General features: G+C 37.5%; 1 protein-coding gene across 16 annotated transcripts in view; it reads left to right on the forward strand.

Moving 5' to 3' along the window:
• Positions 1-9,489, forward strand: part of ZRANB3 (zinc finger RANBP2-type containing 3) — a 300,187-nt gene extending 290,698 nt beyond the window's left edge. For 15 of the 16 annotated variants that reach the window (XM_055572729.1, XM_055572728.1, XM_055572727.1 and 12 more), the window contains 4 exons: positions 1,601-1,711; positions 2,729-3,131; positions 6,126-6,257; positions 8,676-9,489. In XM_055572729.1, the coding sequence (XP_055428704.1) occupies positions 1,601-1,711; positions 2,729-3,131; positions 6,126-6,257; positions 8,676-8,774 (745 nt within the window). In that variant the 3' untranslated portion in view covers positions 8,775-9,489. Of the gene's footprint in view, positions 1-1,600; positions 1,712-2,728; positions 3,132-6,125; positions 6,324-8,675 lie in introns of all 16 variants that reach the window. The other variant, XM_055572734.1, reaches the window with a different exon arrangement.
• The last annotated feature ends 4,253 nt before the right edge of the window (positions 9,490-13,742 follow it).

Genomic DNA, 13,742 nt, shown 5'->3' on the forward strand with positions numbered 1-13,742 from the left:
TAATTAGGTCCCATTTATTTATTTTTGTTTTTAAAAATAAAAAATATAATGGAGAGTGACTGGTAATGACTATGGGTTTCTTTCTGGGGTTATAAAAATGTTCTGTAATTAGATAGTCATGATGTTACAGCCTTGTGAATATACTAAAATACACTGAATTGTAAACTTTAAAATGGTAAATTTTATGATATGTGAATTATATGACCATAAACATACAAAGAAATAAAGGTATGCATGCTCCTGTGCTCAGTCTTGTTCAACTCTTTGTGACCCCGTGGACTGTAGCCTACCAGACTCCTCAGTCCATGGGATTTTCCAAGAATACTGGCGTGAGTTGCTATTTGCTCTTCCAGGGGATCCTCCCGACCCTGGGATCAAACCCATGTCTCCTGTATCTCCTGCATTGCAGGTAGATTCTTTACCACTGAGCCATCAGGGAAGCCCCCAAATTAAAGTTATACACCTTTACAAAAAAAAAAAAAAAATGAACTGTTTCTAAAAGGATGTATTGAAAACTGGCAAAAGATGTAGTTTGGGGAAGTGGGGAGAAAATGATGGGAATGGAAGGGAGGCTTATTATTCACCACATACAGAAGTGTGTGCCTTTAAAATTCTGAAATATGCATTTGTATCACCTAATCAAAAATACCATACTTTATGGAAAGGGAATCTGTTTATTAAATATACTTTAACAATATAAAAGCAATTTAAAAAATTTTACCTATAAACTGCACAATTCCATTGTGATTTAACTTTGGTATTATTGTCAAGTTACCAAATGAAGTATTTGAGAATATGAAGAAATGCACGTTTAGAGTAATTTTTAAAGAAAACTGCAATTTTTAAAGAAAACCGTAAACCACTCTAGAAACTAGGCCATGCTAATTAGAAGGAATTAATTGGGTAATTGCATTTCACCTACTTAAAATCCCCCATCACCTGTAATTGAAGTAACTGTCCTTTCTCCTTCCAGTCCCTAAACCATTATGTGGTATTGATAGTGTTGTGTAATAAGGTTCCGAATCCCTCATCAAAAGTGGCTTTATGTCGGTGGAGGATTCCATAAACCCTGTATGAGATGATAATAATGGAAACAACCTTGAGATTATACACAATGTGATTGAACCTGATTAAAGAGAATAACTTTATCCAAATATGATGCTACACTGTTATAACTGATTAAGGTGAATGAGGAGCCTTGAAGAGAAGGCCAAGAGGAGGTAAAAATGCAGTTGGAGATGCTCTGCATGGCTTGGCAAGCAGTTTACCTACAGCTGTCAGTGGTACATGAATTTGATCACTTCTTATTCCCACACCCACTCCTTTTTTCCCGTGAGTGAAAATTGGTCCAAAGGATATTGACTGACTCTTGAATTTCTTAGAAAAATAAATCTTCAGAAAACTTATTTGGCACAAAGAGATGTGTTTAGCACACATGGGGACCAATGTAGAGGAAGAAACTCCCGTTCCCTATTTTAAGTATTAGCATGATGAATAGACTTATATATTCCTTATTCTCCTACTGCTTTTGCAAGGAGCAGTGTGAACATGAAATAGAGAAACTCTTAAAGGACATCCACTTCATGTGTATTTGTTTCAGATATATAACGAAAGAAGATGTTGCTGCAGCCTCGATGTACAAGGTGAAGAATGACGGGGGCCATGTCCGACTGATCACAAAGGGGCCCAGGCCAGGGGACTCTTCTACAAAGTAAGAGGTTTTTTACTTGTCAGGCGTAGTGGTACTAAGACTCTTTCTTTAAATGAATGTATTAATTTCTATAACAATAGTTTACCTCTTGTGTGACCAGTTGACACGTTACAAAAAGCTTTCACAATGTAATAGCTCTTCTGTCCTAGCAACGCTGCGAGGCTCCTGATGCCCTTATCTTAGAAATTAGAGATCAAGAAGGTACCTGAGGCTAAGTGGGTTATAATACCTGCCCCAGGCTACCAGATACTAGTACTGAGGTCCAATCTGGGCTCTGCCCCCCAGTCTTGAGTTCTATCATAAAAAGTTTTTCTTTTAACACTTCTAACAGCAAAGTAGCTATTGTAATTCCCATGCAGGACTTTCCAACATTCTTGAGTAATGTACCTTTTCCTTTAGTTTAACAAAGTGAGCTTATGTCCTGCCATGTTTCATCTCTAATTTTAATTCTGTCAACTCCGAGTTTTCCTGTAGGAGGCACATATGTAGCAAGTCTCCCGTTCTAATTCCTATCAGTACTGTTGGTTCCCTGGTTCTGTCACTGAATGGATGTGAACAGTCTGTCTCCTGAAGGCCAGCAATATTCAGATAGATGTTCATGGAAATCTTGGTAATGGCCTCCTGGTCCTAATGAAGTGTGTGACCCAACACATTGAGTGAGCAGGGTAGCCTGTCTTTTCCCAGACTGAAGAAGGATTTTCTAACTTTTCATTTTCCATCTTCTCTAGACGCTTCAGAGTCTGTGTAACTTGAAGACATCTAAGTTCCAAAGAGAGGCAGCGTATTTGTATTCAAATTAATTTTTCTGAACACGCCATTCTTTCTTTTCCTTGGAGTATAACAGAGTGCTGACTATAGCTATTAATACTTCATCTCCACGGTGGATCGCAGAATCTGTGTGCCCTGTGTTTACTGTTTGTCAGCACAGAAACTCTGAAGACCTTTAAATGAAGGAACAATGATTTACAATAGAGTAAGCCTTAATTAATTACCTATTCAATGTTTTGCCCCTTCTAGAGAATTTCTTGAAGGTGGAGAATGTGTCCCATTTCTAAATCCCTGCACAGCCCAAGGTGATCTCATTCTGAAGGCTTCTACATCCAAAGGCTATTTGCAGGCTGTGGATAACGAAGGAAATCCACTTTGCCTTCGCTGTCAGCAACCCACTTGCCAAACTAAGCAAGAGCGTAAAGCAGATGCTTGGGATTCACGGTTCTGTTCTCTGAAATGTCAGGAGGAGTTTTGGATTCGATCTAATAATAGTTACCTGCGAGCCAAAGTATTTGAAATTGAACATGGTGTGTGTCAGCTGTGTAATCTGAATGCACAAGAACTCTTTTTACGTCTGAGAGATGCCCCTAAAAGTCAGAGGAAGAGTCTTCTGGATGCTACCTGGACCTCAAAGCTCCCATTAGAACAGGTAAGTTTTAATCACTGACTGATAAAGACAGCATTGTACTGAGTGATGAATATTGACTCATTTTCCTCTTAAAACCTTTTTAATATGGGAATTCTCAGAAACATTTACAAAAGCAGAATAATGAACCCACACACCTGTCAACCGGCTTTACCAACATTTTGCTATTCATTTCATGTTTCCCTCACTTCGATTCTTCTTCTCTCCTGGAATTATTTTAAAGTAGATCTCATACAGCATTTCATTCCACCCTTAGATACTTTCATTATATACCTTTCACAGATGAAGACTTTCTTTCTCCCTCCCCTTTGTCTTTCTCTTTTAAATATAAACCCATAGCCCAATATCCATGATCACACCCAACATAATTATAATTCCAGTTACAATTAAGTCCATGTTTGGTTTCCCAGATGATCTCAAAAATGCCTTTTTACAATTGCTTTGTTCAAATTAGGATCAAAATATGACCTGCACATTGCATTTGGTCATTATACCTCTTATGTTTCATTTAATCTGTAATATAACCCCTTTCCTTTTTTTACGCCACTGATTGTTGAAGAAACCCGGTCATTTGCCTGTGGGATTTCCCACATTCTGGATTTGTGTGTGGTCCACATTTTGGACCTGTATCCTCATGATGTCGTTTGACGTGTTTCTCTGTCTTCCTGACTTACTGAATAATGGTTATAAGATCTAGAAGTTTAATTAGATTCTTTTTTCAACATTTTTTAATGTGACTATTTTTTAAAGTCTTTACTGAATTTGTTACAGTATTGCTTATGTTTTATGTTTCGGTTTTTTGGCCTCAAGGCATGTGGGTTCTTAGCTCCCCCACCAGGAATCGAACTTGTACCCCCTGCACTGGAAGACAAAATCTTAACCACTGAACCACTGGGAAGTCCCTAACTAGATTCTCATTAGATTATTTTGGGAAGAGATCTTAACAGATGGTACTTTGCATTAGGAGGCACTTAGGGTCTGGTCATTCCACTTTTCATGATGTTAATATTGAGTGACAAGGGGTAAATAGATAATCCCTAAAATGTAGTTCATTACAATGTGAAAGAAACTTATATTTGTTTATCCCATTGTAAAATGTAATTTATTATAAAATACTCTTCTCAGCACAGTATTCTCAGTATCCACTTTGACTCCCAAAACTCAGTTGGGTTTCCAATGTTGTGATCCAAGCACCTCTAAACTTCAAACTAGAGCAAAATGTGTAAATTTGTAGTATGCTTCATTTTAAAAAATGACTCTACAAAAATATTGGATAAATTCCAGCAAAAATCTTACAATTTTATTTACTTAGTATTGCTGAATTAACTAATAAGCATTTCTGCAAAGATGTAGCATGACTTTCAGAGCTAGAGAAATACACTATTCCCCTAACATTATCCAGAGCTCCTGAAAGATCTAGTCTAGTTGGTGAGCGGCATGTGACACCCATCCCAGAAACATCAGCCAGACTCCAGCTACTGTCTGCTGCCTCCATGTGGAGACTTCCAAAAGACACAAAGAAATGACGCATGGACATCTAGAAGGCAGTCTGTCCAAGAATACAGAAGTAACGTAGCATACGTCTAGAAGAGGAGCGCTTAGGGAATAAGCAGTGCCCAGGGCACAGATGGGGACGACCAGGGGGAGAAGGGGTGATTCTTTCCAGAGGTGAGTTTAGGATGTAGAAAGTTGGCCCCAAGTGATTTAGAGTTCTTGGGAAGAATAAAGAAGCACCTTCTGGATCACAAAATGTCACAGTGGAAGACTGCTCAGGGCAAAAGATTTGGTTACAAACGAGACGACCAAAATGGATGTTTTTCCCCTCAGAGTATGCCACTTGCTTTATGCACAAGGCTGCCATATGACATTGCCTCTAACAATGCCAACCTCAAAAAGAAAAATCAATATATATCTTCTAACCGAAGTTGGGAAGTTCAGTATAAAAGAGAGAAAGTCAGTCCATCTACAGCGGAGTTCAGGTAGACCGTTTACTGCTCCAGTTTGCTGCCTCCTTAGGGCTGCGCTCTTGGGCCAGACACTGTTAGGTCCCTGTGCTGTCTGTGGGCCTGACAACTCTCCTAAAGCACTTCAGAGGTATATCACAGGTTCCCATGGCCATCAGCCATGAAGTTGCTTATAGTCTTCCTTGTTTAAGACCAAGGAAATAAAAACCACTTTCACACTGATCTTTGTCCCATTTAAACAACTCTATCTACACTGCTATGCTGTGAGCTGTGACCTTATATCAAATGCTAAAATAATACCAATTAAACGTCAGTCATCACTGGTTAAATATACAGTGTGTCTACAAGGACTGGCCTAGGTAATGTCTACTTTAAATGAATATCTTTGTTTATTCTAAATATTCAAGTTACAGAAGTTTGTTCTAGAAATTTGATTCCAGTCCATGTAATTTAGGAGGTTCTCAGGTAATTGCAAAAGTTCTAGATGATCACTATTAAACTGTCATTGGTACAAATACACATGCATTTAGGTCAACAATTAAAGACTTGAGTTCAGTAATACTCAGAAGTTTTCCATTTCTAATCTTTTTATCAGTTTTGTTTTAGTAACTATATAAACTAGTTCAAAGGTGCATAAGCAACTGATTTTTCCCAGTCTGAAGGAGGCTTGATATTTTATTTTATTTTTTTTTAATTTTATTTTATTTTTAAAACTTTACATAATTGTATTAGTTTTGCCAAATATCAAAATGAATCCGCCACCGGATATTTTATACTTGCTTGTAATTTTTTCAAAATGGGTTTGGGTAAGTGGGGCGGGGGCTGGGGGGGGACCTTTTTCAGAGACATATTTTTTTTATTGCTTTCAAATTGCTAACCTAGAGGGTTTTTCCTACTCACAATAAAAGCTATAAAAAACCACCCTAATGTATTTTTCCCTGTGATTTTGCTGTGTAAACATGACGGCACAATTGAGAACCAACAGTTCCCACAGTGTGTGTTGAAAACTGCTGATGCTGTGTTCTTATTACAGCTTAATGAGCTGATAAGAAACCCAGGGGAAGGGCATTTCTGGCAGGTGGACCACATCAAGCCCGTGTCTGGTGGAGGAGGGCAGTGCTCCCTGGACAACCTGCAGACCCTCTGCACAGTCTGCCACAGAGAGGTCAGTGATGCTCGCAGACACATCTGACTCCATCCTAAGACAGCCAATTGGAAATTGTGCATACAGGTGTGGAGGATTATACGGGTGAATCTCTATCCTGGTCTGGGATCTGAGATGTGTTTTATTCTTTTCATTACCTACCACTTGAGTTTTTTCTTGAGGTATATGCAAGCTCTCCAGAGAAGGCAATGGCACCCCACTCCAGCACTCTTGCCTGGAAAATCCCATGGATGGAGGAGCCTGGTGGGCTGCAGTCCATGGGGTCGCTAAGAGTCGGACACGACTGAGCGACTTCACTTTCACTTTTCACTTTCATGCATTGGAGAAGGAAATGGCAACCCACTCCAGTGTTCTTGCCTGGAGAATCCCAGGGACAGGGGAGCCTGCTGGGCTGCCATCTATGGGGTCACACAGAGTCAGACATGACTGAAGTGACTTAGCAGCAGCATGCAAGTTCTCATTCACAGATGAAAAAGAAACTGCTTCCCTTTCGATTTATTCTAGGACCAGGAAATTTTCACCACTACCTAGAAGGAAATGAATACAACTTACATATTGCACAGTTTTGAAAAGACCCAGACCCTCAAACTAGAAGTTCAGTGAATTGGGACAGTGGCATATGTTTGCATCTGCAACTAAATATGTCCTGAAATATCTGAGAACATGAATAAATTATCTCTAGGACCAACTCAGCTCCACATACAGGCATTACACTGTTGACCTAAATATGAAACCTATTAATCTTGGTACATCTTGGAGTGATTACCTAGTGCTTAAAATGAAAGGAAAGAATAACATAATATGGTCTGTCAACTAGGATGAATTTTTAACAGGTAGTTCAGCAAAAGGTCGCAGGATCTACCCGTTAAGCTATAATCTTAGAAAGCAGCATACATTTAATGTGCAACTTTGTACCCAACTTTTTTTCTACTTATGGCAAAATTTAAGCATTTCCCCATGTTCCCATGATAAGCATTCAGTGTTTATCATCTAAAATGGCTGCATTTTAGTCTATTGAGTACATCTCTGCTGCTGCTGCTGCTGCTAAGTCCCTTCAGTCGTGTCCGACTCTGTGCGACCCCATGGACTGCAGCCCACCAGGCTTCTCCATCCATGGGATTCTCCAGGCAAGAACACTGGAGTGGGTTGCCATTTCCTTCTCCAATGCATGAAAGTGAAGTCACTCAGTCATGTCTGACTCTTAGCGACCCCATGGACTGCAGACTACCAGGCTCCTCCGTCCATGGGATTTTCCAGGCAAGAGTACTGGAGTGGGGTGCCATTGCCTTCTACTGTGGTTAATTATGCCATTCCCATACTGATGAACACTGAAGTTGTATACATTCTTTGGTTCATATACACAATGCTGCCAACCACATTTTTTTGTATACAAACTATTTTTTACATTTCGAGGTTGTTCCTTAAGATACTCAGTTGTAAAATCATTGAGTCAAGTTTTAAGATTTTGAGTGACAGTTTTGAGACTGCAGGAGATGAATTCTCTCCATGCTGTTTTCCAAAAGGATTGTACTCAGATATGCTCCTTCGATCCTGGCGTGAAAAGTGCCTGTTTAACTGCACTGGTATTGCTGCTGTGGTGAAAAAAGAATTATTTTGTTTACTTGTAATTTTTTCAAAATGGGTTAGGTAAGGGGGGGGAAAGTCTTTTTCAGAAACATATTTTTTATTGTTTTCAAATCGCTAACCTAGAGGCTTTACTTTATTTTAAAGACCCTGATATTTATGAAAACGCTAATCAACTGTATCTACATTGTGAGAATTGTTCAGATCCTTTGCCAGTGTTCATATCATATGAGCACTTTCTTAGCCTCTTTTTAATATTTCAGATTCCTCAATTTAGTCACAAATTTTATTGTGTAAATAACTTTTACATAAATAGGATCATGTCATAAAAAGGGGTTTTAGTTTTAACCTTTTTTTCCTCTCCGTACCCCTTCTACCTGGATAACTTCACACATACGTGGACTTCAATTGGGCAAAAGATCATCTGATTTCTCAACCGTGCAAACTGTTAGCACAGTCAAGATCTGTAAGAAAATTAAGATTCAGCAAAAGAGAATGCTGTGCCTTCTTCTGTAATCACCTTTCTAGAGTCTCATGAAAAATGTTATTTATATTAGCAAAAGAATCCAATTCTGTTCTACTCATTTTGGTTTTTTGCACTGGCTTGGCTGTTAGGTTGGGAAAGGCTTTTAAGCCCAGAGAACAGGAGGTGGGTGGGCCCTGCACACACCTCAACCTCAGAGTTATTGGCTTAGTAACCCCACTGAGGGCAAAGCACTGGTACACGAGTGTGTGATAATGTATATTTTTTTCAGAATTAACAGTTTTTGAGTCGCTGTAGCTGGTACTTTAATTCTAACACGTGTACACACGCTTTACTTTTTTTACCTTTAGAGAACTGCCCAACAAGCCAAGGAAAGAAGCCAGGTGAGAAGACAGTCTCTAGCATCAAAGCATGGATCAGACATCACACGATTTTTGGTAAAGAAATGAAGCATAAACATTTTTAAATGGATGACATATAGTTTATATGTGGAGAATTCACCAAAATTTTTTTGTGCTTGTCTCATACTTTAAAAGTGGAAAATTTCAAAACACAAATCAAGAATTCATCTTTCCTTTTCATGTTAAATGCTTTTAGTGTTAATACTTTTTTAAAGTACTTAACAAACTGAAATACAATACTAAATATTTCTATGATCTTCTTGATATCCATTATATTTCAGTAAGGTTTTGTTAAGCTTTCAATTTTCCCTGACTATAATCACTGTATTATGCATAGATTGTTTTTGAAAAATATACTCTCAATTGCTTGAAAAATGCTGCTGGGTTAGTATTGGGCATGGACTGCTATATGCGAAAATTCAACACTGTAAAGCCATCAGGGAAATTTTGAAGGCAAAATCATTATTCAGTAATTCTAGACCAATCATGACCTCCTTGCTTAGTATGCAGGAGAGATTCTTGTTCACTAAATGCCTCCAAAATGAACCCGGGGTGCATATTTTGAGTGTTGTCTTCTTTTTATTTCTTAGCCAGTTGTCTTTATTGAAAAGATGCTTTTGAAAATAACCTAATTAGACTCATGGTGTTTGTGGACAATTCAGGCTGAAGTAACTGTTAAATCATGTTTTAAAAAAATCAAAATGCCATTTAAACTTGTTTTTAATTTGTCTTAATGCATAAAACTAGGCTTACTGTCAAAGCATTCTTTGTCTCAAGGTTATCATTTTCTGGTTTTGAAGTCCTATTTTATTAAAAGGGTATTCCTGAAATCTCTTTTAAAAGGGATGATGATGATAAAACACTTTTTCTAATGATAAAACACTTTTTCTAAAGTATCATCAGATGGAGATAAATATTTAAAAAGTGCAAGGGTAACATTAAAATGTAATTGATACTCAGACATAAAAGAGTGATGATGAAAGAAAACCAAGACATAATCTGGCAATACGTCAGAATCATGAGAGAATCAGAATCAATACGTCAAAACTCACAAAGTACAGGGTCAAAGAAGAACTACATTCACAAAAGGCCTGTTTGCAAATACTGTTTGGATGTAACATTAGTTTGTGTACTCTTTAGTTTTAATTAGTAGCTTGTATTTCACAACATGGAGGACTTATATTTGTATAAATATTATACAATCATTAATCTTCCAGAGTTTTTTTTAAGTTTATAATATTTCATTGACATGATGTAATGTGTGTTTTCAGTCGTGTCTGACTCTTTGTGACCCTGTGGACTGTAGCCTGCCAGGCTCCTCTGTCCATGTAACTTTTCAGGCAAGAATACTGGATTAAGTTGCCATTCCCTTTCCCCAGGGCTTGCCTGACACAGGGATCAAACGTCTCCTGACCCATGTCTCTTGCGCCTCCTGCATTGGCAGGCAGATTTTTTTACCTGCACCACCTGGGAAGCCCCTTGTATGAGATCAAGTTTTACAGTTCATTTTTAAAATTAGTTGGGCTTTCTTTGGCCTTCTTTCTGCTTTGCTGGTCAGGCTCTTTGCAGTTTTCTGCCTCATTGCCAGGGTAACCAAGGATCTCTCACAGTTAAGAGCTGAGAAGCCAGCATGCTACTTTTCCTCCAGCATGAGATACGTGCAAGTGAAACTGGTCTAAGTAGGTCAGATTTGAGTGGCGCTTGCTCTTTAGATCAAACTAAAGTGGTAATTCTAGGGAGAAAATTTTCAGTGTGGGAACTATATGAGAGTTGGAGGTGAAATGACCCATGAAGATCGTTTCTCTCTTTGCCAGATTTCAAAATGCCAGTTAAAAATTCTATAAGAGCATCAGAAAATTACAAATAGGGCTTCCCTAGTGGCTCAGAAGGTAAAGAATCTGCCAACAATGCAGGAGACCTAGGTTCAATCCTTGGATCAGGACTATCTCCTAAAGAAGGAAATGGCAACTCAGTCCAGTATTCTTGCCTGAAGAATTCCATGGACAACTACAAAGGGTTGCAAAGAGTTGGACGAAACTGAGTGACTTTCACTCACTCACTCAGGATATATTTAACCAAGGAGATGAAAGCTTTGTACACTGAAACTACACATCTTTGGTGAAAGAAACTGAAGATGACACAAATGGAAGAAAGTCCATGTTCCTGGATCAGAAAAGTTAATATTGTTAAAATAGCCATACTACCTGAAGCAATCTATAGATTCAGTGCAATCCCTATCAAAATTCCAGTGGCATTTTCGAAGAAATAGAAAAAAAATCCTAAAATGTGTATGGAACCAATAGCCAGAGCAATCTTGAGAAAGTAGAACAAACATACCATTTTTCTGCCCATTTTTTGATTGGGTTGTTTTTTCGATATCAAGCTACATGAGCTGTGTGTATATCCTGGAGATTAATCCCTTGTCAGTTGCTTCATTTGCAAATATTTTTTTCCTAGTCTGAGGGTTGTCTTTTCCTTTTTTATGGTTTCCTATGCTATGCACAAGATTTTAGGTTTAATTAGGTCCTATTTTTATTTTTAATTATTATGCTAGGAGGTAGATCAAAAAAGATACTGCTGCAATTTATATCAAAAATTGTTCTATGTTTTCTCTAAGAATTTTATACTAGCTAGCCTTACATTTAGGTTTTTAGTCCATTTTGAATTTTTTGTGTGTATGGTGTTACAGTGAGCTCAAATTTCACTCTTAAATGTAGTTTTTCTAGCACCACTTAATGAAAAGCCTTTCTCCAATGTAAATTCTTCCCCTGCTTGTCACAGATTAATTGACCATAGGGTCTATTTTTTAAATTTTATTGGATTGTAGTTGATTTACAATGTTGTTAAGTCTCAGATGTAGAACAAAGTGATTCAGTTATACATATACATATATATTTTCATTCTTTTTCAGATTCTTATATAGGTTATCACATAACACTGAGTTCCCTGTCCTATAGACACTAGGTCCTTGTTTGGTTATCTATCTTATATATAGTAGTATGTTAATCTTATATATAGTGTACGTTAATCCCAAGCTCCTGATTTATCCCTGCTCCCACATTTTCCTTTTGGTAACCATAAATTTGTTTTTTATATCTGTAAGTCTGTTTCTATTTTGTAAATAAGTTCAGTTGTATCATTTTTTTAATTAGATTCCACATAGAGTGATATCGTATGATATGTCTTTTATTTCACTTAGTATGATAATTTAAGTCCATCCATGTTGTTGCAAATGGCATTATTTTTTGCTTATTTATGAATATATGGATATGAGGGGTGTAGCCGGTGGGGAGGGGAGATGGTGGAGTGAACTGGGAAATTGGGATTGACATATATACACTACTATGTATAAAACACATAATTAACATATATAGCACAGGAAACTCTACTCAGTGCTCTGTGGTGACCTACATGGGAAGAAAATTTTAAAATGGGGTGATATGTGTATACATATGGCCGGTTCACTTTGCTGTACAGCAGAAACTAACATTTTAAAGCATCTATACTCCAATAAAAATTTTAAAATAAAATAAATTTTAGATTTTGCATAGCAAAGGAAGCCATAAACAAAACAAAAAGACAACCTACAGGCTGGCAGAAAATATCTGCAAATAATGCGACCAGCAAGGGATTAATTTCCAAAACCAAACAGCTAATATAGCTTAATGTGGAAAAAAAAAATTCAAAAAATGGGCAGAAGACCTAAATAGACATTTCTCCAAAGAAAATATACAGATGGCCAACAGGCATACGAAAAGGTAAATGCTCAAGATTGCTCGTTATTAGAGAAATGGAAATCAAAACTACAAAGAGGCATCACCTCAGACCAGTCAGAATGACCATCACCAAACAGTCTACAAATAGTGAATGATAAATGCTGACGAGAGTGAGGAGAAAAAGACCCTCCTGCACTGTTAGGAGTAAGGTAATTAGTACAACCCCTATGAAAAACAGTATGAAGTCTCCTTAAACTAAAAATAGTTACTGTAATATCTAGACCCACTCCTGGACATATATCTGGAAAAGACAAAAATTTGAAAAATATACACATACCTCAGTGTTCACAGCAACACTATTTACAGTATCCAAGACATGTAGGCCACCTAAATGTCCACTGACAGATGAATGAGTGGGTAAAGAAGACGTGGTAAATATGTATATACAAAGACTGTTAGCCACAAAAAGGAATAAAATAATTTTATCTGCAGCAACATGGATTGACATAGAGATTATCATGTTAACTGAAGTAGGTTAGACAAAGACAAATATCATGATATCACTTATTTGTGGAATATTTAAAAAAAATAATACAAATGAACTTATTTACAAAATAGAAGTAGACTCACAGACACAGAAAACAAACTTATGGTTACCACAGGGGACAGTGGGGAGTGAGAGGAGATACAATGGGAGTTTGGGATTAACATATACACACTGCTATATATAAAAGAGGTAAACAACAAGGACCTACTGTATAGCACAGGGAACTACGTTTAATTTTCATAATAACCTGTAATGGAAAAGAATCTGAAAAAGTATATATATTGTGCATATATATAACATATATTAAGAATATATGGGCTTCCTTGGCAGCTCAGCTGGTAAAGGATCTACCTGCACTGCATGAGACCATGGTTCAATTCCGGGGTGGGAAGATCCCCCAGAGGAGGGCATGGTAACCCACTCCAGTATTCTTGCCTAGAGAATCCCCATGGACAGAGGAGCCTGGCGGGCTGCAATCCTTGGGGTCGCAGAGTTGGACACGACTGAGCAACTAAGCACAGCACATATTAAGAAAGTGTATGTATAACTGAAACATTTTGCTGAATCACTAACACAACATTGAAAATTAACTATACTTCAATAAAATAACTTAAAAAGAAAATACAATATTGTAAATAGATAGGCTCCCAACTCCCAAACACCAAAATATATTAGCAAATAATAAGAGACATTAAGGGAGAAACAGACAACAATGCAGTAATTGTAGGGGACTTCAATACCTCTCTATCACCA

This window comes from Bubalus kerabau, chromosome 3, assembly GCF_029407905.1.
Source record: "Bubalus kerabau isolate K-KA32 ecotype Philippines breed swamp buffalo chromosome 3, PCC_UOA_SB_1v2, whole genome shotgun sequence".
NCBI lineage: Eukaryota > Metazoa > Chordata > Mammalia > Artiodactyla > Bovidae > Bubalus > Bubalus kerabau.